This window comes from Salvelinus alpinus, chromosome 5, assembly GCF_045679555.1.
Source record: "Salvelinus alpinus chromosome 5, SLU_Salpinus.1, whole genome shotgun sequence".
NCBI lineage: Eukaryota > Metazoa > Chordata > Actinopteri > Salmoniformes > Salmonidae > Salvelinus > Salvelinus alpinus.
Window position 1 is genome coordinate 38,026,097 of NC_092090.1, and position 24,757 is coordinate 38,050,853.

The following is a 24,757-nucleotide window of genomic DNA, read 5'->3' on the forward strand; positions in this document are numbered from 1 at the left end:
CTGCAAAGAAACCACTACTAAAGAACACCAATAAGAAGAAGAGACTTGCTTGGGCCAAGAAACACGAGCAATGGACATTAGACCGGTGGAAATCTGTTCTTTTGGTCCAAATTTGAGATTTTTGGTTCCAATCGCCGTGTCTTTGTGAGACGCAGAGTAGATGCACGAATGATCTCTGCATGTGTGGTTCCCACCATGAAGCATGGAGGAGGAGGTGTGATGGTGTGGGGGTGCTTTGCTGGTGACACTGTCTGTGATTTATTTAGAATTCAAGGCACACTTACCCAGCATGGCTACCACAGCATTCTACAGTGATACGCCATCCCATCTGGTTTGCGCTTAGTCCCATTATCATTTGTTTTTCAACAGGACAATGACCCCAAACACACCTCCAGGCGGTGTAAGGGCTATTTGACCAAGAAGGAGACAGATGGAGCGCTGCATCAGATGACCTGGCCTCCACAATCACCAATTGAGATAGTTTGGGATAAGTTGGACCGCAGAGTGAAGGAAAAGCAGCCAACAAGTGCTCAGCATATGTGGGAACTCCTTCAAGACAGTTGGAAAAGCATTCCTCATGAAGCTGGTTAAGAGAATACCAAGAGTGTGCAAAGCTGTCATCAAGGCAAAGGATGGCTAATTTGAAGATTTTAAAATGTAAAATATATTTTGATTTGTTTAACACTTTTGGTTACTACATGATTCCATATGTGTTATTTCATAGTTTTGATGTCTTCACTATTATTCTACAATGTAGAACATAGTAAAAATAAAGAAAAACCCTTGAATGAGTAGGTGTGTCCAAGCTTTTTACTAGTACAGTATGTATGTATGTATGTATGTATGTATGTATGTATGTATGTATGTATGTATGTATGTATGTACATTTACATTTAAGTCATTTAGCAGACGCTCTTATCCAGAGCGACTTACAAATTGGTGCATTCCCCTTATGATATCCAGTGGAACAACCACTTTACAATAGTGCATCTAACTCTTTTAAGGGGGGGGGGGGGGGGGGGGTTAGAAGGATTACTTTATCCTATCCTAGGTATTCCTTAAAGAGGTGGGGTTTCAGGTGTCTCCGGAAGGTGGTGATTGACTCCGCTGACCTGGCGTCGTGAGGGAGTTTGTTCCACCATTGGGGTGCCAGAGCAGCGAACAGTTTTGACTGGGCTGAGCGGGAACTGTACTTCCTCAGAGGTAGGGAGGCGAGCAGGCCAGAGGTGGATGAACGCAGTGCCCTTGTTTGGGTGTAGGGCCTGATCAGAGCCTGAAGGTACGGAGGTGCCGTTCCCCTCACAGCTCCGTAGTCAAGCACCATGGTCTTGTAGCGGATGCGAGCTTCAACTGGAAGCCAGTGGAGAGAGCGGAGGAGCGGGGTGACGTGAGAGAACTTGGGAAGGTTGAACACCAGACGGGCTGCGGCGTTCTGGATGAGTTGTAGGGGTTTAATGGCACAGGCAGGGAGCCCAGCCAACAGCGAGTTGCAGTAATCCAGACGGGAGATGACAAGTGCCTGGATTAGGACCTGCGCCGCTTCCTGTGTGAGGCAGGGTCGTACTCTGCGAATGTTGTAGAGCATGAACCTACAGGAACGGGTCACCGCCTTGATGTTAGTTGAGAACGACAGGGTGTTGTCCAGGATCACGCCAAGGTTCTTAGCACTCTGGGAGGAGGACACAATGGAGTTGTCAACCGTGATGGCGAGATCATGGAACGGGCAGTCCTTCCCCGGGAAGAAGAGCAGCTCCGTCTTGCCGAGGTTCAGCTTGAGGTGGTGATCCGTCATCCACACTGATATGTCTGCCAGACATGCAGAGATGCGATTCGCCACCTGGTTATCAGAAGGGGGAAAGGAGAAGATTAATTGTGTGTCGTCTGCATAGCAATGATAGGAGAGACCATGTGAGGATATGACAGAGCCAAGTGACTTGGTGTATGTATGTATGTATGTATGGATGGATGGATGGATTAACTGTACATATCACTGAACCAAACATCAACTGTAACCCTCAATGAAAGGGTGTGATGTAGCTCTGCAATCAATTAGTAATTCTATAGTGACCAACAAAATATAAGATTAATGTCAGAGAATCTAGAGAATGTCAGCTGGAAATAATTGAAACTGTGCTATATTGTTCCCTTCAAAGCTGGAGAGGACTACAAACAGCCTAATGCAACATCTATCATTTTTATTCTTCTCACATTTTAACTGCACAAACCCTTTGAAATAAGATTTTAAATGAGAAATGTATCAAGTATTGCAGTGAAATCTGGTGTGTGAACATTTGCTTTGTGACAGTGAAGCTGATTGTGATTCATTAAGGTTATCTTTGTGGAATGTAAATGTTTGTCATTGGATTCATTGTGTATATTCAGAACAGTATGTCATGAAGCTGTATTTGGGATAATTTTTCAATGTGTGTGTGTGTCTGTAGCAGTGACTGAGTTTGAGCTCTCTTCCATAATTTTTTTTAGAGCTGGTCAGCTGCTTGGGCTGTTCAGACACAAAGTAAGTCAGTGACAAAACAAAGTATTCCAAAATAAGTATTTTATTTTGATCTCTCTGGGCATGCGGTGTGGAAACACAGTGACAGACAGCAGCCTCATACCCAGTCCCAGACAGACTGTAAATGCATGGGTGTGTAAAGTAAAGGTCTGTGCCAGTGTTCTGTTGGGTAGGCCAGGTTATTACCAGTGTTCTGTTTGGTAGGCCAGGTTATTAGGCCATACTTGGGGAGGGTGTAATGCTTTCTGGCGAGAGGTCGTTGTTGATGACTTCCTGAGTGTTTAACGTCAGCTCAGATGGGAGTTGTGCTGCTCTTGGTCGTCAGCCAGCACCCATTTCCCGGAGCGCCTGGGCGTAAGATGCTCTAACCGGCATCGTTAGTCTGCCTGTTTTCTATGCCATCAGGAGTACACACAGCCCTTCATCTCTCTGATGCTACCTTCCTGGGAGCCATGCCAGATATGATCATTTAGGATAAATTATCACCCAATCTGGCTCTACTGTTCCTAGGACATCCCTGTTTTTTTTCATGCACCCAGTTGAATTTGAGTATGACTGTGGGGAATGTTCAATCTTTTTATTCAGTCCAAAAATAGATGGCAGAAAGAGAGTTTTAGTTCTTGCTAGTGTTTAATCAAGCTCCCACACGTCTGGCTTTGATTAACTTCTCGGTTATGCTTCCCTTTTGTGGGCTGCTAATATCTCTTAAAAGCTGTTGTATATTTGTATGAATCTGTCAAACTTTGTTTAGGCAGGGCAGTTTTATGGCAGGCTGTAATTTATGCGCTCTAGTAGTGGACTTACTGTACAGTTGGCACCTAGTGTCCTCTCTGTATAAGTACACAGCGGCAGCAAGGCCCAAAAAACAAATATTGACTTGTATAGAAGCTCACCTCTGTCGGACAGCTTATCACACAACTGATGTTATTGACACAGGCGGTTTATGTGTCTTTGTGTCCTCTTAGGGAAATTAATGTGTTCTCTGCTGTTGCCCTTTTGGACTGATCGCTATGTCAGGCATCTGTTTGCCCCCCTGAAAGGACTGGTTCATAAGCAGAGGAATGAACTTGGTGGAGCCAAAGGAGGAAAATAACCCATACATCCAATGTATAAACTGGGCCCTTATTCTATTTATACCATGAACAAGCACAAGGCATGCTTTTCTACACACCCAGCCAGCCACACCCCTTATGACGAGGTTCTCTTTCACATTTATTTCTGACGTGTCGCACCACCACCACCACCGCCTGTATCCCTCCTGTTCTGTCACTGTCGAAGTTATCTCTCTTACTCTCCATTGCGGTGATTAAAATTCCAGGCGCTGAAAGCACTCAACGTGTCTTAGAGAATATACATCCACCTCTCTTTGCTCCAGCCACACAATTCAACAGTGTCTGACCTTCACATACCTATCCCACAGTAACTTGAGGCACTCTGGGCTCATTTCAGCCATGTTATGCCACAGTAGTACTGTGCCCAGGACCCAGACAGTTTTGGTACACATTGTAAAAACAACTCCTGCTGCATTGATGTGTTTTCCAGTGAGTGGCCTTCCCTCTTCCCCTTCTCCCATTCAGGAGTTCTCCTGTCTAGTCCTGGGAGGTCCTATGTCATATATCTGTTTTAAATGGGCCAATTAGTCCAGTCCATAACCCATTACTGCTGCTGGGCTAAAGCCTCACTAATTCAGAGGGTTTTCTGTTTATGGCAATTGACTCTCCTCCTGGCAACAGTCTCATCACAAGAGGAGATACCAAACTTCTTACTGATGCAGAAGGTGTCTTAGACCCTGAAGATGGAGTGTTTACCATGTCATGAAAGATTTATAGAGTTGATTTCAAAAGGTCTATCTTCAAGATACCCAGTGGATATTGAAGGGTGCATTGGATTTATGAGAAGTGGTTGGCTCCTGACTAGCAGGTGATTTCACAGCTTAGAAGCAGTATTTGGTATAATCCTTCAGTCATAGGGGTTTTCTTTTGAGAAAACATCATTTAGAGTGGTAATTTATACTATAAAAACACGTTGCTAACTGGCAGTGTTGTAGCTTGACGTTTTATTCCAATACTGACTCCTAGAGAGTGCTACCCATATCCCTTATGAATGAGTATGAATGTCAGACCACCCAGATGTGTTCCACAGTAAAGGGATATTGAATGACCGTATAGCAGGGGTCCCCAATTACATTCAGCTGTGGGACGATTTATCCTTGAGTGGATGGTCGGCAAGAATCCCAAACAGTATTTGACAAAAACAAAAAGATTTCAAACCTTTATTATATTGGGATAAAATCACATATGCCTCTCTATTTATGCGAAGGAAAACTTGGGAACAGATTTCCTAAATTTAAATGACGTTCAGCTGATTTCCTGGTGATTTTACAATATTTTATGTCCAACAACAATTTTATTTTTTATTTTCTGCAAAGAGAACTTAGGGGGGACAAATAAAATCATCCAGCGGCTGAATTTGGCCCGCAGGCTGCCTATTAGGGAACTCTGCAGTATGGTACTACTTGTTGGGAATGGGAGGGTATCCCTACAGGTGTCACACCTCACACAATGGCATTTTCTTATCAGCCATGTTTACAGGAGTTAATTGAGGTCTACCTGATTTTACAGGGAGTGAATGTTGTTGCCACAGCAATGTTAAGCAGTGACATGGGACCCACTTAGGTCTAGTTCAGGGAATTCTATGTGTGGCACGCATCCACCCGGTAATGTATGGCAAGCTGAAAAAGAAGGAGGGAAGGTTCTCTTTGACAGAGAGAGCAAACCGCCATACAAAAACTGAGACCAGGGAGATATTGTCTTTGCAAAAATATATAATTTCTATTATTGTCGCTGGACATTTGCAAGAATTCCCTTCCTATTCGAGGGCTCCTAGCTGGAAGCTGTGTGACTGAAACCTGAGACTGGTTAGGACAAATAGCAGCCGCTCTGTGGCACAGAAAATCATTGGTACAAATGAGAGCCCGCTGCAAATGGTTTGTTTGCATTCAAGCAGCAAGAAAAATAGTGTGGCTGTTCTTAAAAGAGTAGCTCTACCCATGGCGACATCTAGCTTTTTTAAGTCTTTCTAAGTTCCACCCTATACCATAGCATGTGATATTACATTTAATTATTATTTTTGTGTGGCTTGAAGTGGGTCTTAACATAAACATTGTCATGTATTTAAGGGGGAATTATAAACTCTAGGTGTATTCTCATGAAATATGACATTTCACATGAGTTTCCATGGATCAGTACATAGGAGGAGAGGTTTCAAAAGAGAGGTTCCTCTATCTCAGCTTACACCTCTCCTTATCTCTCTGTTTGTTCTCCCTGGGGAGGACACAGGCACCCAGCTATACAGCCCTACCTAGCCCTGCCCAGCCCAGCCCTACCTAGCCCTGCCCAGCCCAGTCCTACCTAGCCCTGCCCAGCCCAGCCCTACCTAGCCCTGCCCAGCCCTACCTAGCCCTGCCCAGCCCTACCTAGCCCAGCCCAGCCCTACCTAGCCCTGCCCAGCTCTACCTAGCCCAGCCCTACCTAGCCCTGCCCAGCCCAGTCCTACCTAGCCCAGCCCTACCTAGCCCTGCCCTGCCCAGCCCTACCTAGCCCTGCCCTGCCCAGCCCGGCCTAGCCCAGCCAGCCCAGCCCTACCTAGCCCTGCCCTGCCCAGTCCTACCAAGCCCAGTCCTACCAAGCCCTGCCCAGCCCAGCCCAACCCAACCCTACCTAGCCCTGCCCAGCCCAGTCCTACCTAGCCCTGCCCAGCCCAGCCCTACCTAGCCCTGCCCAGCCCAGCCCTACCTAGCCCTGCCCAGCCCAGCCCTACCTAGCCCAGCCCTACCTAGCCCAGCCCTACCTAGCCCTGCCCAGCCCAGCCCTACATAGCCCTGCCCAGCCCTACCTAGCCCTGCCCAGCCCTACCTAGCCCAGCCCAGCCCTACCTAGCCCTGCCCTGCCCAGTCCTACCAAGCCCTGCCCAGCCCTACCTAGCCCTGCCCAGCCCTACCTAGCCCTGCACTACCTAGCCCTGCCCAGCCCTACCTAGCCCAGCCCTACCTAGCCCAGCCCAGCCCTACCTAGCCCCTGCCCTGCCCAGCCCTACCTAGCCCAGCCCTACCTAGCCCAGCCCAGCCCTACCTAGCCCTGCCCAGCCCAGTCTTACCTAGCCCTGCCCAGCCCTACCTAGCCCTGCACTGCCCTACCTAGCCCAGCCTAGCCCTACCTAGCCCTGCCCTGCCCAGCCCTACCTAGCCCAGCTCTACCTAGCCCAGCCCAGCCCTACCTAGCCCTGCCCAGCCCAGCCCTACCTTGCCCAGCCCAGCCCTACCTAGCCCAGCCCAGCCCTACCTAGCCCTGCCCTACCTAGCCCAGCCCTACCTAGCCCAGCCCAGCCCTACCTAGCCCAGCCCTACCTAGCTCAGCCCAGCCCTACCTAGCCCTGCCCTGCAGGCTACAGCTCTCTCCAGTTCACACTACCCTCAGCTACCATCTAGAGTTGATTTAGTACAATTATGTAACAAATTCTTAGAAAAATAGGGCCTCTTTTCACTTTACGTAAAAGCTTATTCAACGTGTACGTCAGCCCTGGCCCAGATAAACAGTATAAGAACTTAGACAGTTAAGGAGTATTGGTGGTTTTCTCTGCATTATTGATGTTGGTATGTCTTTTCTAAGCAGGTGACTTCAGGGTAAGCTGCACAGCAGAATGAGAGAAGCACTGTAGCCTGGATTCTCATGTCTACCACTTATACCTAATAGATATAGACCAAACCTGGGGTGGCAGGTAGCCTAGTGGTTAGAGTGTTGGACTAGTAACCAACAGGTTGCAAGATCAAATCCCCGAGCTGACAAGGTAAAGATCTGTCGTTCTGCCCCTGAACACGGCAGTTAACCCACTCCGTTCCTAGGCTGTCATTGAAAATAAGAATTTGTTCTTAACTGACTTGCCTAGTTAAATAAAGGTTTAAAAAAATGCATGTTTCCAGGTGTTAATGTCTCCCAGACAAACACTGAATTGACTCTAATCGGTGTAAGTCATAGTTTCATACCCATGAGCTTTGGTAGCGGGTTCCACTGGCTCTGGGTATTTTCATTCATGGGTAGTTATGGCTGCCAGGCTAAGAGACCCAGACAGGGTCAGAAATGTTTTTACTTATTGACGCAAGACAACTATTAGTCCAAGTCTGGGTAGTGTTCTTAGGCTTGGCATGGATGTCTCCTCTACTGGCATGGTGCTGAGCAGTGGTGAAGCTGGCTCCCCGTTGGCTGTACCCTGGGTGTTGCTGCCACTTAGACAGCAGGCGCTGCCATGGTGACCATGGTCCAGTCTGGGTCCAGATCCAGCTGAGGAAGAGGCTGCTGTCTAGGGTGCTCTGTGACCCTAATGAATATCCCATCCCATGGAGAAGCTGTGCATGGCAACAGCCCCATGATGCTGCTTATTGTTACTTCTCTTTTCTCATCTTGAAATACCCCGGATGATGATTCAGACTGTTCAGACTAGTGTCTTTAATATTAGAGACACCACAGTATTCTCAATCATCATCCAGGGTTTTTCAACCTCTCTCTTTGATTGCTTTGTTTTCTCCTCTTGACTTGTGGAAGGTTTACTCTCTGTCAGCACTCTGTTCCTGGCACTGCTCTGAAATGAGTGGTTTTTAAAAGTGCAGATTCAGCAGTTAATCCAGAGCAGTGATAGAGTCCAGGTGGAAGCACTGCTTATTGTTGGCCTTGATTTAGTTCTATTTAGTTTATGTCAGTTAAAGGGACAATCCGGAGTTGAAATAATAACAAAGCGCCCCTGTTTCGGTAAAACGTTGAGAGATGGGGCTGGAGACACCACTCTCAAATTCATAGGCCGAGCTATCAACATTATAGTTTTAACCATGTTTTGAGGCTATATGGTGTTTGTTTACATTTACTTTGTTTACAAACATTGAAGTAAAACAAGCTGATATCTTGGGTTCTGAAGGGGTACGACAGTTTAAGCTCATGAGGCATTTATAAGTTATATTCTTCAAGAATCAATTAGTACGCACCAAAGATGGATGTTACAACTGCAAAGGTCATAGCTGATGTATGGCTGTGTGACCTGGCTGTGACCCGGGGTCATGGAGACAGGAAGTACTAACTGACATCATGCCTTCCAATGCTAGATATAGTGTGGGTGGTGTGGAGGATCACAGAGTATTTTCTTTAAGGTTTGGGGTGGTTGGGGGATTGGGATTTTTTAATCAACAAAATGCATGATGGCATTTCATACTGTAAGACTTAGTATATGTGCATCTATCCAAAGCTTCTCAAAACGGTTTAAATGAAATCAAAAATATTTGATAAAATCATAATCCTTCTCTGGGGAGGGCAACCTGACTCAGAACGGAGCTGCTTTCAGAAATCAGGTCAACTGAACTGCTACATGGTAGCACATGTATGCACTTATCCAACACTGAGTAAAACCCTTGCATGAACAAAATACATGTGTAGCCTGATCCTGGCCACATCCCAAGCTATATCCACCAAGATACCAGCATTTTAGTACAGTTTAGCTATGGGGCATTTCCCATGTAGTTCAAGACGGTACATGCAAACCGGCGTTGGACACTGCAGCTGGGTTTGTGTCTTAGTGAGGTTTACTGTAGACATCTGTCAAGCCCTGACCTTAGAGAGCCTTTTTATTTCTCTATTTGGTTAGGTCGGGGTGTGAATTGGGTGGGCATTCTAGTTTTTATATTTCTTTGTTGGCCGGGTATGGTTCCCAATCAGAGGCAGCTGTCTATCGTTGTCTCTGATTGGGGATCATACTTAGGCAGCCTTTTTTCCACCTTTAGTTTTGTGGGATCTTGTCTATGTCTAGTTGCCTGCGAGCACTACATAGCTTCACGTTTCGTTGCTCTTTGTTATTTTTGTTTGTGAGTTTCATCGGAAATAAACATGTGGAACTCTATGCACGCTGTGCCTTGGTCCGCTCATTTCAACAAACGTGACAACATCCAATAGCCTCTGTCTTCATCAGGACCAAGAGGCTCTCTCCTGCAGTTTGCACTGAAGACCATCACTTCATTAACAAACCCTATCTTAATCTGTTGATGACAGCCCTGAGTCTTTGCTTGGACTTGGCCAAACCACAACATGCTGGGCAGCTCAGCCTGCAAGGCAGCTGTGGGAGGGAGGGAGGGAGGGAGGGAGGGAGGGAGGAGGCTGCACATCAGCCTTTTTTATTGCTTTGTAATATGATATCACACAGTTATTCAATTTATCTTTTCAGTTGACAAAGACTGTGAAAGACATATTTGAAGATGTTTCAAATGTCATATTTTCATGTTTCAAATCTTCAAACAATCAAATAACACTGTTGTAGCATGAATAATCTAGGCTAGTAAAAGATAATCATATTTATCGAATGGAGGAGAGTTTATTCTCATAGATTGTTACTGGAAAGAGATCCAGTTCTGTAGTAGTGCAGCACCCAGGAAGTGGTCTTCTTAACACATGGTGGGCTCTGTGTCAAATCCAAGGTTGGAAAAGGAGAACAGAGTAAAAGTGTGGAATGGGGGGGAAAAGTGCCGCCTGTTGTACTGAATCAAACCCAGCCATTTCCTGAGTTCAGCTCTGCTCGGCACTCTCCATATATGGTAATGGTATTTGCATGGAAAAAAGCCTGGCATTATGAATCTGGGGTTGGTGCAGAAATTCCTCAAATGCTGTCGGGATAACTTTAAGGAAAAGGTCTGGTCCCAAACCTGGGAGACTTTAAGGAGTTGATTGTTATTTCAGAGAGAGAATGTTATTTCAGAGAGAGAGTGAGATCAAGTAATGAATCAGGTTAATCCTAGATCTCTTTGGACAGAGGTCCCAATCATACTTCCTGGGATCAATGTTGTTTTGGCATCTGTGAAACACATAATATGTGACTGGAACTGTACAGAAGCAAAGATCATTAGTTATGACTGATGCTCTGTAGTATGCTGTTACTAAGGGCGGTCTGTGTGTAGAAGGTGGTTGTTAAGATGTACTCAGAGGGAAGTCAGTGCTGGTTCCATGGTGATGTTATTATTGGTAGCTCCCAGTCAAATCTGTCTCCTAAGGGACTGTATGCTCTCCGACCTTCAGCACGGACTGACTCACCTCAACTTTTCCACTAACCTGGGGAATCACTTACCAGAGAGAACAGCATCCTGCTCTAGGCCAGATCTCAGTCAAAACACATAGGTAGGTTTCAACCAGAGCCATACATCAGCAGTTTATGGCACAGCATCCAACAAGCAGTCACAATGATTGGCTTTATAACCACTGTCATCAATAAGCCATTATACATTCTTATCAATGTTTATAAACTATTTTGTTGGTGCGTATTGATGAAAGTTATTAGAAAATCTCAATGTACCCAATGTTCTCCTCTAACCCCCATGGAAAATACTCTGAACTTTTGGCTCCTGTGTTTCCGGCTTACGTCCTCTCCCTCTTCAAGTAGAACATTATCATTCCCAACAAAGCAGCAACAGGATAAATATAGCACTCTAAATAGCCTAATGTGGTACTTCATTTTCATTTGTGGATGTAGGGTTGTGTCCTACAGCATACATGGTGCTGGCTTTAATAACATTTGCCTGGGGTTGGTTTATAGATCTGGGCTGTTTTATGCATATGTGTGGTGGGCCCAACTGCAACATCTGTAGTAGATTCCAAGCACAATGCAGTTAATGTCATTGCCACTGCATTAGAGCATGACAATGAGATGAAGCTGATGTGTTGGATTTCAGATGAGTATGGAAATATAACAGAGAAGCTCAGTATAATATTATTATATGTTATTGATCAACTAGTCTTTTGTTCTGAATGTTTATGATAGCTGCCAGGAGACTGTACTGTTTCTCCTGTGTAAAGGGTTCTGTGAACCTCTGACTTGGCTCATGCTTTATCAAGAGTCTGTCTGAGTAGTCTCACATACATATTTTGATTGTGATGTAGTCAAACATGGAAATACAGTATAACAAATCAGCTGTCTGTGACCAGGTGAAAAAACCTCTCCAAGCCAAACCTTCATATCATAATCGCTATACACAGCCTAAATCGTTGTCACCGTATTAGCTAACGTCATAGTCAACATAACTACTAGAACTATCGCGTTAATAAACCTTCTACAATCATGCAATACGGTCAGTCAGCAAGCAGTTTAGCAGTTACACCGGTGGGCCTTGGTGGTAAAAAATTTATAAAACCAGAAGTTTACCTTGACTTGGAAGCAGGGCCTAAAATTAACACCCGCCACGTGCCAAGTCCCGTGTGGCTCAGTTGGTAGAGCATGGCGCTTGCAACGCCAGGGTTGTGGGTTCATTCCCCACGGGGGGACCAGGATGAATATGTATGAACTTTCCAATTTGTAAGTCGCTCTGGATAAGAGCGTCTGCTAAATGACTTAAATGTAAAATGTAAATGTAAATGCGGGTAGATTTAGGCATTGGCGGGTAAGATGTCTATTTCACCAATTACTAAAAAATTATTTGATCTATTTTAGAATAAGGCTGTAACGTAACAAAATGTGGAAAAAGGGAAGGGGTCTGAATACTTTCCGAATGCGCTGTATATCTTCAAATTCCTGAGACAACAATTTCCCAGTGTCCCATCAATATTCTCTTCATTCACACATCTCCATTGAGGTGTTTATGAGCTCCCAGGGTATGGAATCACATGTAATGCACCCTGCTTAGCGTGCCAATGAGAGGAGAAATCAGCCTTTTCTTCTTCTGTTTTAAAAAAAGTAGTAAAACATGATAATGGGAACCGTCTGGAAAATTAATGGAGCAGTAATTTATGTCTTGGCTCCTGAGTGAAAATGCACATAGAAATAGTCTGAGAAGCTATTAACATTACTCACTATGTTCCATGCTAAGAGTGAGTCTGTAAAGAGAGGTTGTGGTATTTATTTTGTTGGTGTAAGAAAATTGAGCCACCCCTGAGAACGTTAAGGGTTCATTTGAGCAGACTCTCTGCTTGACTTTGTACAAGTCAATTACTGAAAGTTACCATGGCTTTCCATTGGTGTATTAAATCTACTGTGGTGTTACTTTATTTTCCTGTAATTTCACCATGGTTTTGCTCTGTGTTGCTTTGGTAGAGAAAGTACATCTTAGTGCAACTGTGCTTTTTGTCTTCAACCACAAATTGCCATTTAACAAGTGATTGTCACTTGTTATTCAGCAGCATTCAGTCTGTTGTAGCCTATGGAATCTGAAATATGGAAGTGTTGCTGCCATCTAATCTATGCACAAGCCCTTTCCAATCTGAACCGCTTCAAAAGTTTAAACAAAGCATTCCAGAACCAGGAAGAAAAAACAGGCGTAGAAATACAAATCGTTCAGCTGTACAGTATGTAAAGCTGCACTCCAGTTGAAAGGTAAACTAAAATAGAATAGGGGGGGTTAAAATGCTCTTTCTCAGTAGAATCAGGAGGCAAACAAAGTGTTAAATGGCATTGAGATGTGTCCAGTGTTGACTAATGTTCTGGATCTGGTCTGTGGCTTTAATTGGTTCTCCATCCAGGAGAATAAGACTCACTCCTCACAGCACATTGTAATCCTTTCCCCAGTAGCCAGATGACATTGACTCACAGCACATGATGAATGACCTAAGCTTTCTGGAGACCCGCTCTCAGAAAACAAAATCTAACTGGAACGGAGGTAGGAGAGGAAGAGAGAGGGAGGTAAAGGGAAAGGTCTGACAGCAGTCAGAACACAACATCAAAGAGCCAACATCAAAGAGCCAACAACACACTGAAAGCACTTTTGGGAATCCTGACCTTGCACCTATTAGAAGTTTAAAAAAATATCAAAACTCTGCATGGGTGAAAATGAGTTACTCATGGGAAAGCCCAAGTTCATTTCAGTTGTTGGACAGTTTTCTGCTAAAAGTTTTGACTGCCTACTCTAGTACTCTCACCAAATGTGATGATTTCAGTCCCAGGTAAAGGTAAGCTTCTGCTAATTAAGTTTCTATGAGATTATAGGACCATGATTTTTTTCCCCTGGTCAGGTCACGCGGTCAGGGAAAAATATTATTCTGTCCTTTATAGTTTGATGCGGCTGCAAGCAGTCTGAGGGCACTAGTGGTCTGAAGGCACTAACAGATGTGTATTGTGTTCTGTGTGTTCCAGGGGAGCCGGGGCCATTACCGGTACCACTGGCAGAGCCACAATGTCAAGCAGAGTGGAGTGGACGACATGGTGCTCCTCTCCAAGATCAACGAGGACGCCATTGTGGACAACCTCAAGAAGAGATACATGGACGACTACATCTTTGTATCCTTCACATTCACACACAGTTCACACCTCGATGAAGAATGGCTAAGCCCTGCCGTAGACACACTCCCACTGTTCCCAGAATAGCTGAGTGACCATTCACAGTGCTGTAATAACTCAGATTAATGATCTAGTGTTTGAGGCTCCAGACACTGGGCTACTCCCACCATGTATCGCCAGTGGAGAGGGGGAGACGGGCCTCTGCGCCCCTATCTGGACCCCTGACTTCAGCTTCCTTCAGCTTCCTTCTCCTCCAGGCTGGAATGGATCTTAATCAGGTTTACTCTGGTTTAATCTCACCATGCAGCAATATGGAAAGAGGCTGGGGGGAAGGGTTGCTGAGAAATGTACAGTATGCCTTGCACAGTGAATGTGAGCAGTGCAGCTACTTTCCTACAACAGTAATGGTTTTGTGTGGCTGTGCTGAGAGCATTCAGGGCCAGATCTGTAAATGCCCCAGGCCTGTAGGCCTATACAATCCCTAAGAAGAGTATTCAGCTTCACTCTTACAGACCTCAAGAATATATTGAGGTTTAAAGTTTTGTTCTTGTGCCCATATAATGTATCCAAGTAGTGTTGAAATGTTTGGGTCTCTGAATGACCCTTTTGATGGAAGATGTTGAACGTTCTCGAAGGAGCTCATTAATTAAAACCTCATCTGTGTCCTGGCAGTCTTTTGGATTATAGAGTTGAGCGGATGCTGGCCGTTTTAGATTGAAAACTCTGAGTCAATCCTCTGATTGTGGTCAGAAAATAGCATCAACACAGAGTGTTCCAGCCAGTGGCGTACTGGAGCTGGGGTCACTGCAGGGCGCCCTCAATACCAGCTTTATGTGCCGGGAGCTGCTTTGGGCTGCAGGGCCAAAACCTCACATCACTACACTGCTGGGCTGTTCACTCTGATGTGTGAACACTGTGTCTTTACAAGGCTTGTGTCCAATCACCACACACTCCAGTACTACCACACAGATGCACATTGCAATGACGTCATGGGCCCAATTACTCACAGTTAGGTCATTTTTCTCCATCTACTCCGAAGAGAGACTCCGTCAAGATTTATAAATGTGTTCTGAAACTGCATTGTCTTAAAGAGTAAAATGAGTGGAGGGTTGTCATTGGTGCTCAATGCAGATGACTAGTGAGCTCTGGGAATTCTTAGTGTTCTTTTTTCCTTTGACCATGTGAGTCACTGGGACCTGAACAGTTGATATTACTGGTACTTATGTGTCATTAGTTTGACCCTTAACCCATAACCTCTACAGACTTACATTGGCCCTGTGCTCATCTCTGTTAATCCGTTCAAGCAGATGCCATACTTTGGGGACAAGGAAGTGGAGATGTATCAGGGCGCGGTGAGCAGCCTTTTCTCTTTCGACAGGAGTATGAGACAGGGTACCAAAAGGTTTTTCTATTTGGGAAAAAATACAACTCTGCTATCAATGTATTCAACTTGTATCCTAATTGTTTGCACAACGTCACCTCATACCTCATAGCAGCTAAGAGTAATTGTACTTGGAAAAGTTAAGATAAGTCATGTTTTTAGGATGATTTTATCGGTAGAAAGAACAAAGTTTTAAATGAACTGGGTTAGGTGTGCTTCAAATACCTTTTCCAGCAGCACCCCTCAGTTGGAGCAGATTTAGAAACGTGCATTACCCATTGAAAAGGCCTGGCAATACCTTCAGTACAGCCTGTTCAAGTCTGTATTATTTAAAGTGTTCTTGGCCAGCGTACTGAAAGTGGCCTTGGCTGCCAAATCGGATGTTAACTATGCTTGATAAAAACAGTTAGCCCTCTGACTTTATTACTTCATTACATGAATTACTCCTAATTCCTTACAGTCTTGCCCTTACAGTCAGTTTTCCACTTGGGACCAAGAAAATGGACCCACCCAGTTTTTTTAATGAGATATGCTTAGATCATGATCTCTGTTGAACCCCCAGGCCCAGTATGAGAACCCTCCTCACATCTACGCCCTGGCAGACAACATGTACAGAAACATGATGATCGACAGGGAGAACCAGTGTGTCATCATCAGGTGAGTCTGCCTGCCTGCTTTTCTCGTTATTATGTCTCAGGCACCTCCCCTCCCTTTCAATGTTTGTGTATGGGGAGAAAGGGTGACAACTGACAACCATAACAACAGAGCTGGTATGTGGGAAATGCCTGTGAATGAGGCAGAAGTTGAGAGGCAGGGAGGGGTAGGAGGAAACTGCATGGTGACACAGGTGGAAGAGTGCTGCTGTTGAATGTGATGATAATAGATAGGAAGGGAACCAACAGGATCCACCACCTGACTGGGAGGAGTGCTGCTGAATGACAGTGCCCTGCTCAGTCTGGGTTCTTCAACCAGTCTTAATCCACCCTCCATATATCACAGCCTGCTGGGAAAGGCAAACTGGGAAAATACACCTTCAAGTCTAAAAAAAATGGCCTCAAGTCTCTTTTCTTGTGTCAGCTGGTTGATTTCAGAAAATATTCTCAGGATGTAGAATGAAAACAAAACACAGCGTCTATTTATGCATTAGCTTCCTGCTTTTATAAAACAGGAATTGCACCTGCATAGTACTTTGTTGCCCATGCATGGGTCCTCTCTCATGGTACAGGAAGGGGGAGGGACTGTTCCTCTGCTGTTATGGATTGAGAGTGGATGAGTAGTGACAATTAACACATTTGGGAGTATACTGTATAATACACATGGATACGGATTATTCGCCTCAGACAGACAGAGGATCACAAGATTGTTTGAAAATGTAATGGACTCTTTGGCTATGCTCCAAATATAGCTTCCTTTCCTCTTTAGACCACTCAGCTGAAAAGACTTGACAGTTGAAAGCAATATGATTGAACCAAACCAGAGTCGGTCTTACCAAGCAGTGGTCAAGGAGGAAATGTAAAATAGCCAAACTGGCCATTAAAATGTGTTTGGTCACAGCCCTGGATTCCTGGAAGCTAGTGGTAGTCCAGAGATCCTTCCCTAGTGTTGTGAAGCCTATAGTGGGTAACATGACTGTACAATGGGTTCCCATGGGAGGAGGCCTCCCAAGGGAAAAGTGTTGTCTCATAGTTGAGGCTTTATGTTGTGGGCCAGTCACCTGAGGCCCGGGGCTTGGACGGTTACTGTAGTGCTTACCTCATGGCGAATGGCCCCTGGTTCAGCACTTTCCTCCCGTTGTTTAGACAGCTGCCAGTACAGATTCCCACATGAAAGGAATTGATGTGGATTTGTGATGCACCAGATCAGCAAACAAAGCCCTCCATGAAATTGCTGTCCAGGCAGTGTGGTCAGCACTGTACTGTGTTGGACCTTTTTCTTTCCCACTTATTAAAGAAGTCATTCAACATGACATGAGTCATCTGACGTGGTCAAGTGGTGTTGACTGGGCTTTCTGTCAGGGCAATAAAGGGCAATAAAGATGTAGAGTATTATTATAAAATAGTTTTACATTTTTTATTAACTAACTCCCTTAGTGGTTAAAACACAAATGATGCCATCATTTCATATATAGAAGTGCTTGCGCTTCTACAAACACTGACGCTGCAATATTTCGAATCACATAGCACCATTTGTGTTGTGCACAGTTTTTGCCGTCCTTTCTTATCAAGGCTCTGGCCAGTGAGTTTACAGCTCTATCCCGGAAAGGGTGGCCTGAAATGTAGTGTCTAATGACACACTATACTCTACCCTCTGCTCATATAACAGTTTTCTTCTGCTTATTAATGTTACCCTCATACTGAGTAGAGTTATTCCTTTGGGTTTAGTTCTGTAGGGAAGTGTATTTTCTCCTCCATTGATATGACATGCTTGGTAATGGGTCATTGTTTCATGGGAACAATGACATGGGAAATGGAGAATCCATCTAAGTTTTACAGTTTGTCACTGTTAATGGATGGACCCTTCAGTTGCAGGAAATTATGCTATCCAACAAGTTGAAATGAAGCCATACTTCAGTCACACCTTGTGTGTGTGTGTGTGTGTGTGTGTGTGTGTGTGTGTGTGTGTGTGTGTGTGTGTGTGTGTGTGTGTGTGTGTGTGTGTGTGTGTGTGTGTGTGTGTGTGTGTGTGTGTGTGTGTGTGTGTCCGCCCGCCCACTTGTGTCATACGGTAGTGGCTTGGGAACACAATGTGCCTAATCATACAAATATGCATAACTGGTATCCATCGTCCCACATCATACTCAGCATGCATTCCGTTTCACTCATAGCTGATGTCTGTAATGATCACTTCAGGTGCTTTCTTTGTCAAGCTGAGCTGTGAGTGACATCAGTGAGCCCAGTGATTCAGCACTGAATGTAGTACTTTACAGTAAGCCGTCTATAACGACATGACTCTCCTTCTGTCCTTGTTTGGCCAATAAATGGGAGAGGAAGTCAACAATGTGTTAAGCATCTGCGTGCTGTGTAATTACAACAATGGGCGCACCCCTCAGGAGGGTAAAAATAGGATGTGATTCAAACTCCAGCCCCTAGCCTGCTCCAGCTGAAAAGGACATGCCCATAAGTCCACCGTGTGCAGATGGGTTCTCTTAATGGTTAAGGTCCTACAAATGCTTATTGGCAAAGATTAGAGGGAACATTGGATCACATTTGGTCACTAGTCAGTGTACTGACTGTATTTTGAGTGCATTGTAGTGACCACTATATCTAGAATGATTATAGTTGTTTTGGTTTTGAATAGCTGTGTAGCAAGCTAGACTGAATACTATAGAGGAGCAGAGTCTAGTATCGGCCTACGGGAGATGAATAAGCATATAGAGTTGCTTTGATGACTTCTTATGGCGTCCTCTAACGGTCTGCAGCTGGCTCGTCTCAGAAGGGCATTACCGACATGACTCCCCTTCAAAAATGAAATAAAAAAACAGACTCCTGTCATCCACTGCCAAACCACATATGTCTAAATAAGTATGACCCTGGTGAAGTGAAAGGACAGGAGGAAAAATGCAAGGAGAGGTTGAGGAAAGAGAAGGAAGAAAATAAACTGGGCAAATGTGACAAAACAGGATTAGTGTTATTAGCCCCTTCTAGAGTGGGAGGTTTACTGCTGAGATGAGTCTGATTTTGGTTGGCATAAACCACAGAGAAGGAGAGCTGAGTGAATATAGGAAGTGGAGTCTCTGTGGACAGGAAGTCAAGAAATGGCATTTCACCTGGTAATTCTGGATGTTTGAAAAAAGTTGCTTTGAAGTGAAGGGTTTGGCTCAGCTGGGAGAATTAGAGGAAGAGCATTTTGACTGGCTCAACTTCTGTTCCTACATCGCACATTAAAGAGAAGAGAAAAGAGGCATGGGTCAAATCGAGAAATCCCCTCCTTCAATAGTAGGCCACCTTCATGCTAATTGGGGATAAGAAGAGACAATAATGGAGCTTTTTGGTAAACCCTTACTGACCCTCTTAAAACCAGGCTTAGAGGAGATTTTCATGGAGTGTTTTTAACATGCTACTGTCTGGTACCATAAATCTACAACTGCTTTTTCAGCTTCGCAGTTCAGTTGAATTTCCACAGAGAAAGTGTATACTCTCATTTACTTGTTATTTCCAGAATTGTGATGTCCTCTTGAATAACAAGGCAAGGCAAGCAGAGTAATTACATCATCTGGTTACTGACAGCCATTAACTGTCAACTGATACAGTTGACAACAACGTGGGCATCCTTGAATTGTACATTGTGTTTCAGAGGACTGCCCTGTTATATGCACCATTCTGACCTTTCTACTTTGTGTTTCAGTGGAGAGAGTGGTGCAGGGAAGACTGTAGCAGCCAAATACATCATGGGCTACATCTCCAGAGTATCCGGAGGAGGACCCAAAGTGCAGGTGAGCCCAGAGAAGCTACTTCCATTTTACACCGTAAAACACCGCTCAACTACAGTTGTGAAAATGTGATTAATCTCAGACGATCACACACACATCCACTGTCATTTACAATGTACCTTATGAGGTCAGTCCATCCTAATGACCGGTTGCTGCTTCCTGTCTAAACCTCCCTTTTCCGCACCACCCAAACCATCTCCTGCCATCCCTCCCTCCCTCCAATCTCCCATTATCATTATCAGTCCATCATCAGCCCATCCAACCCCCAAATACCCTTCTTCCCAACCCCCCCCCCCAGCAGCCATCTGGCCCCCACACTACTCAGCAGATGTCCTGTCCACAAGCCACCCCTCTCCACCAGCCTCCCTGGTATTATTGGCCCACTGAAAAGGGCTTGGAATTTCCAGTCTGTAGGAATATAAGCTGGATCACAAGATGCTTCCACTCAGATGCAATTGTGATGGTAGTCATTTTTTCAGTCTGATTAGTACAGTGCTTTTTCCACACTGGAATTATTGTAGTTTAGTCAAGGTTTCAAGTTCAAAGCTAATGTTAGCTATCATGCTCTCAGTGAGTCATGTGGAAAAGGGTGTATGACTAATTACTGTACATTTTCAATGTAAAAAGGGTTCGGAAAATATTCAGACATTTTGTTACGTTACAGCCTTTTTCTGAAATGGATTCAATTGTTTTTTTCTCTCATCATTCTACATAATACCCCATAATGACAAAGCAAAAACAGGTTTTTAGATTTCCTTTGCAAATGTATTACAAATAAAAAGGATTACATTTACATAAGTATTCAGACCCTTTACTCAGTACTTTGTTGAAGCACCTTTGACAGCGATTACAGTCTTCTTGGGTATGACGCTACAAGCTTGGTGCCTGGTTTCCTCCAGAAGTGACGCTTGGCAATCAGGCCAAATAGTTCAATCTTGGTTTCATCAGACCAGAGAATCTTATTTCTCATGGTCTGAGAGTCTTTAGATGCCTTTTGGCAAACTCCAAGCGGGCTGTCGTGCTTTTTACTGAGGATTGGCTTCCGTCTGGCCACTCTACCATAAAGGCCTGATTGGTGGAGTGCTGCAGAGATGGTTGTCCTTCTGTAAGGTTCTCCCACCTCCACAGAGGGACTCTGGAGCTCTTTCAGAGTGACCATTGGGCTCTTGGTCACCTCCTTGACCTCCTGGCCCTTCTCCCCCGATTGTTCAGTTTGGCCAGGCGGCCAGCTCTAGGAAGAGTCTTGGTGGTTCCAAACTTCTTCCATTTAAGAATGATGGAGGCCACTGTGTTCTTGGGGAACTTCAATGCTGCAGAAATTTTAAGGTAACCTTCCCCAGATCTGTGCCTCGACACAATCTTGTCTCGGAGCTCTACGGGCAATTCCTTCGACCTCATGGCTTGGTTTTTGCTCTGACATGCACTGTCAACTGTGGGACCTTATATAGACCAGTGTGTGCCTTTCTAAATCATGTCCAATCAATTGAATTTACCACAGTTGGACTCCAGTCAAGTTGTAGAAACATCTCAAGGATGATCAATGGAAACAGGAGGCACCGGAGCTCAATTTTGAGTCTCATAGCATAGGGTCTGAATACTTATGGAAATAAGGTATTTCTGTTTTTTATATTTGCAAACAAAACTTGTTTTCACTTTGTCATTATGGGGTATTGTGTGTAGATTGATGAGGGGGGGGAAATGATTTAATCCATTTTAGAATAACGTAACAAAATGGGGAAAAGGTGAAGGGTTCTGAATACTTTTTGAATGTACTGTACATGGTTCTGCATTGTTACTGGCTATGAGTCTTATGTGCCTTGCATCTTTTAAATCATTTTAAGATGTACTGAAAAGTGTGCTTGTAACGTTTGTTAAAGAATGTATTTAAAATAAGTCTATGTGCGGTCTATGTAGTATATTACAGAAATTGCCCTTGGAATTTCTATTGTTTTATTGAATAAGGTCTCCATTGTGTTGGAAACCCCCTACCTCTCTCAATACCCTTCCTGCCCCGTTGAGCTTTGTCAATCCCTCTGCCCACATGTCTCATTCACATGGTCTCCCCAACTCCTGTGTGCTTGTGGTAAGTGTAAGTGCCTGTGGTGTGTGTGTGTGTATGGGGTGGGTGTAATGTTTTGTGAGTGACTGTCACTTCACTACCCCTGTCAAACACTCAAACAGACAGACTGAACAGCAAAGTAGTTGTCTCTGATTATCGTCACCCTATATCCGTTTCTGACTGCAGGATGCATATCAGATTACCATGCTGCTGAATCATATGCATGCAAATCGATGTGACAGACACAGCATGTGTTTTTAACCTGGAAATTGTAAGTGTTTTGAAGTCTCACGTGGCTCTCACAGAGCGGTTTGATTAGTTACATAAATATGTAAGGTTTAACTGAGCCCTGGGGTAAGTACAAAAAGCTGTTACACTAGAACCGCCATGCCACTAAAGTTTTTTTTCTTCATAGAGGACAATAGTTCAGGGACGCAAAAGGATTCCAAGAAATGCTACCACTCCACTTAAGTATTCAATAATAGAGAGGATAATAGTTTGGTCTCCACGACGCTGTGCTGATTTAAAACTCATGGGCTCCTGATATGCAGATGGCTCATGGGAAAGATAATGTGCTCCAGACGCTATGAGAGCAGAGCGACGGTGGAAGACGGTGACGGTGCATGTTGATCTGCCAGCAGGGATGTGGATCACTGCAGAGTGTAGTAGTGTCTCCCTACCCACTGCCTCTATACCCTACCTGTCACACTAAAACGAGCCTACTGTCTGTCTGCTCCCTCACAGCACGTCAAAGACATCATCCTCCAGTCCAACCCCCTCCTGGAGGCCTTCGGGAACGCCAAGACAGTGAGGAACAACAACTCCAGCAGATTTGTAAGGGTCCCACGTCTTTCCAAATCTCTTTTTTTATTAGCGGAATGGGGGCGCCTAACATCATATGGTTGGCACTGTGTTCTGCCCTGGAATGATTTGAAGGTGCTTTGCGGTCGTTTCCGGAACCAAAGCAAACACAAGGACGTCCAGTGCAAATAGAGAAGAGAAAAAAAGGAGATAGTGAATTACAGTGTGCTCCTCTTTTTATAAGCTGTGTTACTGCCTTCTCCTGTCTCCTCTTGGCTGGGGCTGCTAGCCTCGTGTGGCCTGGTTAACCAGGGCTGTGGGGACACACTGTCCAGAAAGAGTGGGCACTCCACTGCCAGTAAAGATGCACATAGAAAAACACATACTATACTTTAAAGACAGTTAGTTAGCTTGGAAAGAGGTTTTAAAGGCAGTCTTTAGTGCCCTCTAAAGCCAGTTTATCTACTTACAGCATTCACAACAGAGCTTAGTGGTAAGTATTGTATTCAGGTTGACAGACAAGGCAGTACTGTCTCTGTTCTTAGTTTTCCTGGTTTAGTTTGGGGAAAGTAAATGAGGCTTGACACATGGTCTGAGAAATGGTTGAGGAAGTCTCCCTGTAGGAATAGTGTCTCAGTGTCTCAGTGCACTTTGGGGCTTCAGACTGGCTGGGAATGGGATAGACATTACAGAGGACAGACCTGTCTGGAGGAAAGAGGGAAAGGGCGAGGGAGACAGCGAGAGAAAGGGGTTAAACTTTAGTACACACATACCACTGGGTTGCAGGTGTGCACCCAAAGTACAACTCATGTGATGGTTGTTATTTCCTGCTCGGAGAGGTCTGGGTTTTAGCTTAAGCGAGGCCTGCGCTGATACTAAAGCGCCACACTCTCCTCCTTCAGGGGAAATACTTTGAGATCCAGTTCAGCTCCGGCGGCGAGCCAGATGGAGGGAAAATCTCCAACTTCCTGTTGGAGAAATCGCGCGTCGTCATGAGGAATCCTGGAGAGAGGAGCTTCCATATATTCTATCAGGTGAGGGACTCCAGTAACATGGTGTGTTTTTATCATTTTCCTGTTTAATAAGAGTGTTTATGCACATTTTAGAACTGGGGAAATGTGTACAGGAATTGGCTCACAGTGTCTATGAGTGAAATTCAGCATTCAGGACACTAACAGTAACAAGTGCCATTTGGCTCCTGAAAGCAGGTCAGGTTGTTCTCACTGTGTACCACTTGAGGTCTCTGGAAGAGAGGCAGCGGTCAAACACCCATAATGCAACTTTCTTGACACATGAAAGGAGAATAAAGCATATGACTCTAAATTGGGTGTAAAACGTGTGGTGCTGATCACTTAATGAGCATGTGTATATGGTGCTGCCTGTCTAAAAGACATCTGACATGTAGAAATGTGAGGAAAGACAATGTGAGTTCACAGGTTGAAAGCTCCTGTAGACCTTTGAGTCTAGAATTACTGTATACAGGTTCTTACTTAACAGAAGTGTAATCATCTAACACTGTCTTCTGTTTGTGCAGTTGATAGAGGGAGCCACTGGAGAACAGAAGAGCAGCCTCGGAATCACAAGCCTAGATTACTACAATTACCTCAATCAGTCTGGATCCTACAAAGTGGATGACATCAACGACAAAAGCGATTTTCAGGAAACTATGGTACGTTTACTTTCTTTCCATTGTGACGATTCTCTCTCTCTCTCTGCCTTTCTTTCTCTTCTTCTCCGTCTGTCTTCCATTCTCCTCTGTTGTTTTCATTTTGTACCCTGTACTCCACCTGTTTTTGTTTTACCAGTGAAACCACAACAGGAGTAATTAGAGGACATGGTTTAGGTACCACAGCAGTAAGTAAACACACGTTTCATCCCTGGGTTCATGTCTCCTGTTCTGTCTCTGTCCTCTACCAGCATGCCATGGAGGTGATTGGCATCTCAGGGGAGGACCGTGGGCTGGTGCTGCAGATTGTAGCCGGAGTCCTGCACCTTGGGAACATCAACTTCAGGGAAGCAGGGAACTACGCCGCCGTTGAGAGCGAGGAGTGTACGTACCAACCCTTGTAACTTTGTTTATGTAGAGGGCTAGGTAGAGCTTGTTGCTTGCACCAATCCAGTCCTTTCACATCTGTGATGGTGGTCAGGTTGAAATGCAGTTAGACTGTCTCTGTCTCTTCACTCCCCAAAGCGTCATTGTGTTAATGCAGGGCTGCAGCCAAGCTCCAGGCCACACTGAATTACCAGAGAAAATAAAAAACAATTTTCAAGGTCTGGGCACATTACATC

The 24,757-nt window shown here is 44.7% G+C and overlaps 1 protein-coding gene across 2 annotated transcripts in view; it reads left to right on the forward strand.

The window, feature by feature from the left end:
* LOC139576060 (unconventional myosin-Ie-like) overlaps positions 1–24,757 on the forward strand; it is a 53,695-nt gene that overhangs the window by 11,802 nt on the left and 17,136 nt on the right. For both annotated transcript variants that reach the window (XM_071401702.1, XM_071401703.1), the window contains exons 2-9: positions 13,655–13,798; positions 15,061–15,150; positions 15,742–15,836; positions 19,524–19,611; positions 22,412–22,501; positions 23,371–23,502; positions 24,003–24,137; positions 24,386–24,518. In XM_071401702.1, the coding sequence (XP_071257803.1) occupies positions 13,655–13,798; positions 15,061–15,150; positions 15,742–15,836; positions 19,524–19,611; positions 22,412–22,501; positions 23,371–23,502; positions 24,003–24,137; positions 24,386–24,518 (907 nt within the window). The remainder of the gene's footprint in view (positions 1–13,654; positions 13,799–15,060; positions 15,151–15,741; positions 15,837–19,523; positions 19,612–22,411; positions 22,502–23,370; positions 23,503–24,002; positions 24,138–24,385; positions 24,519–24,757) is intronic.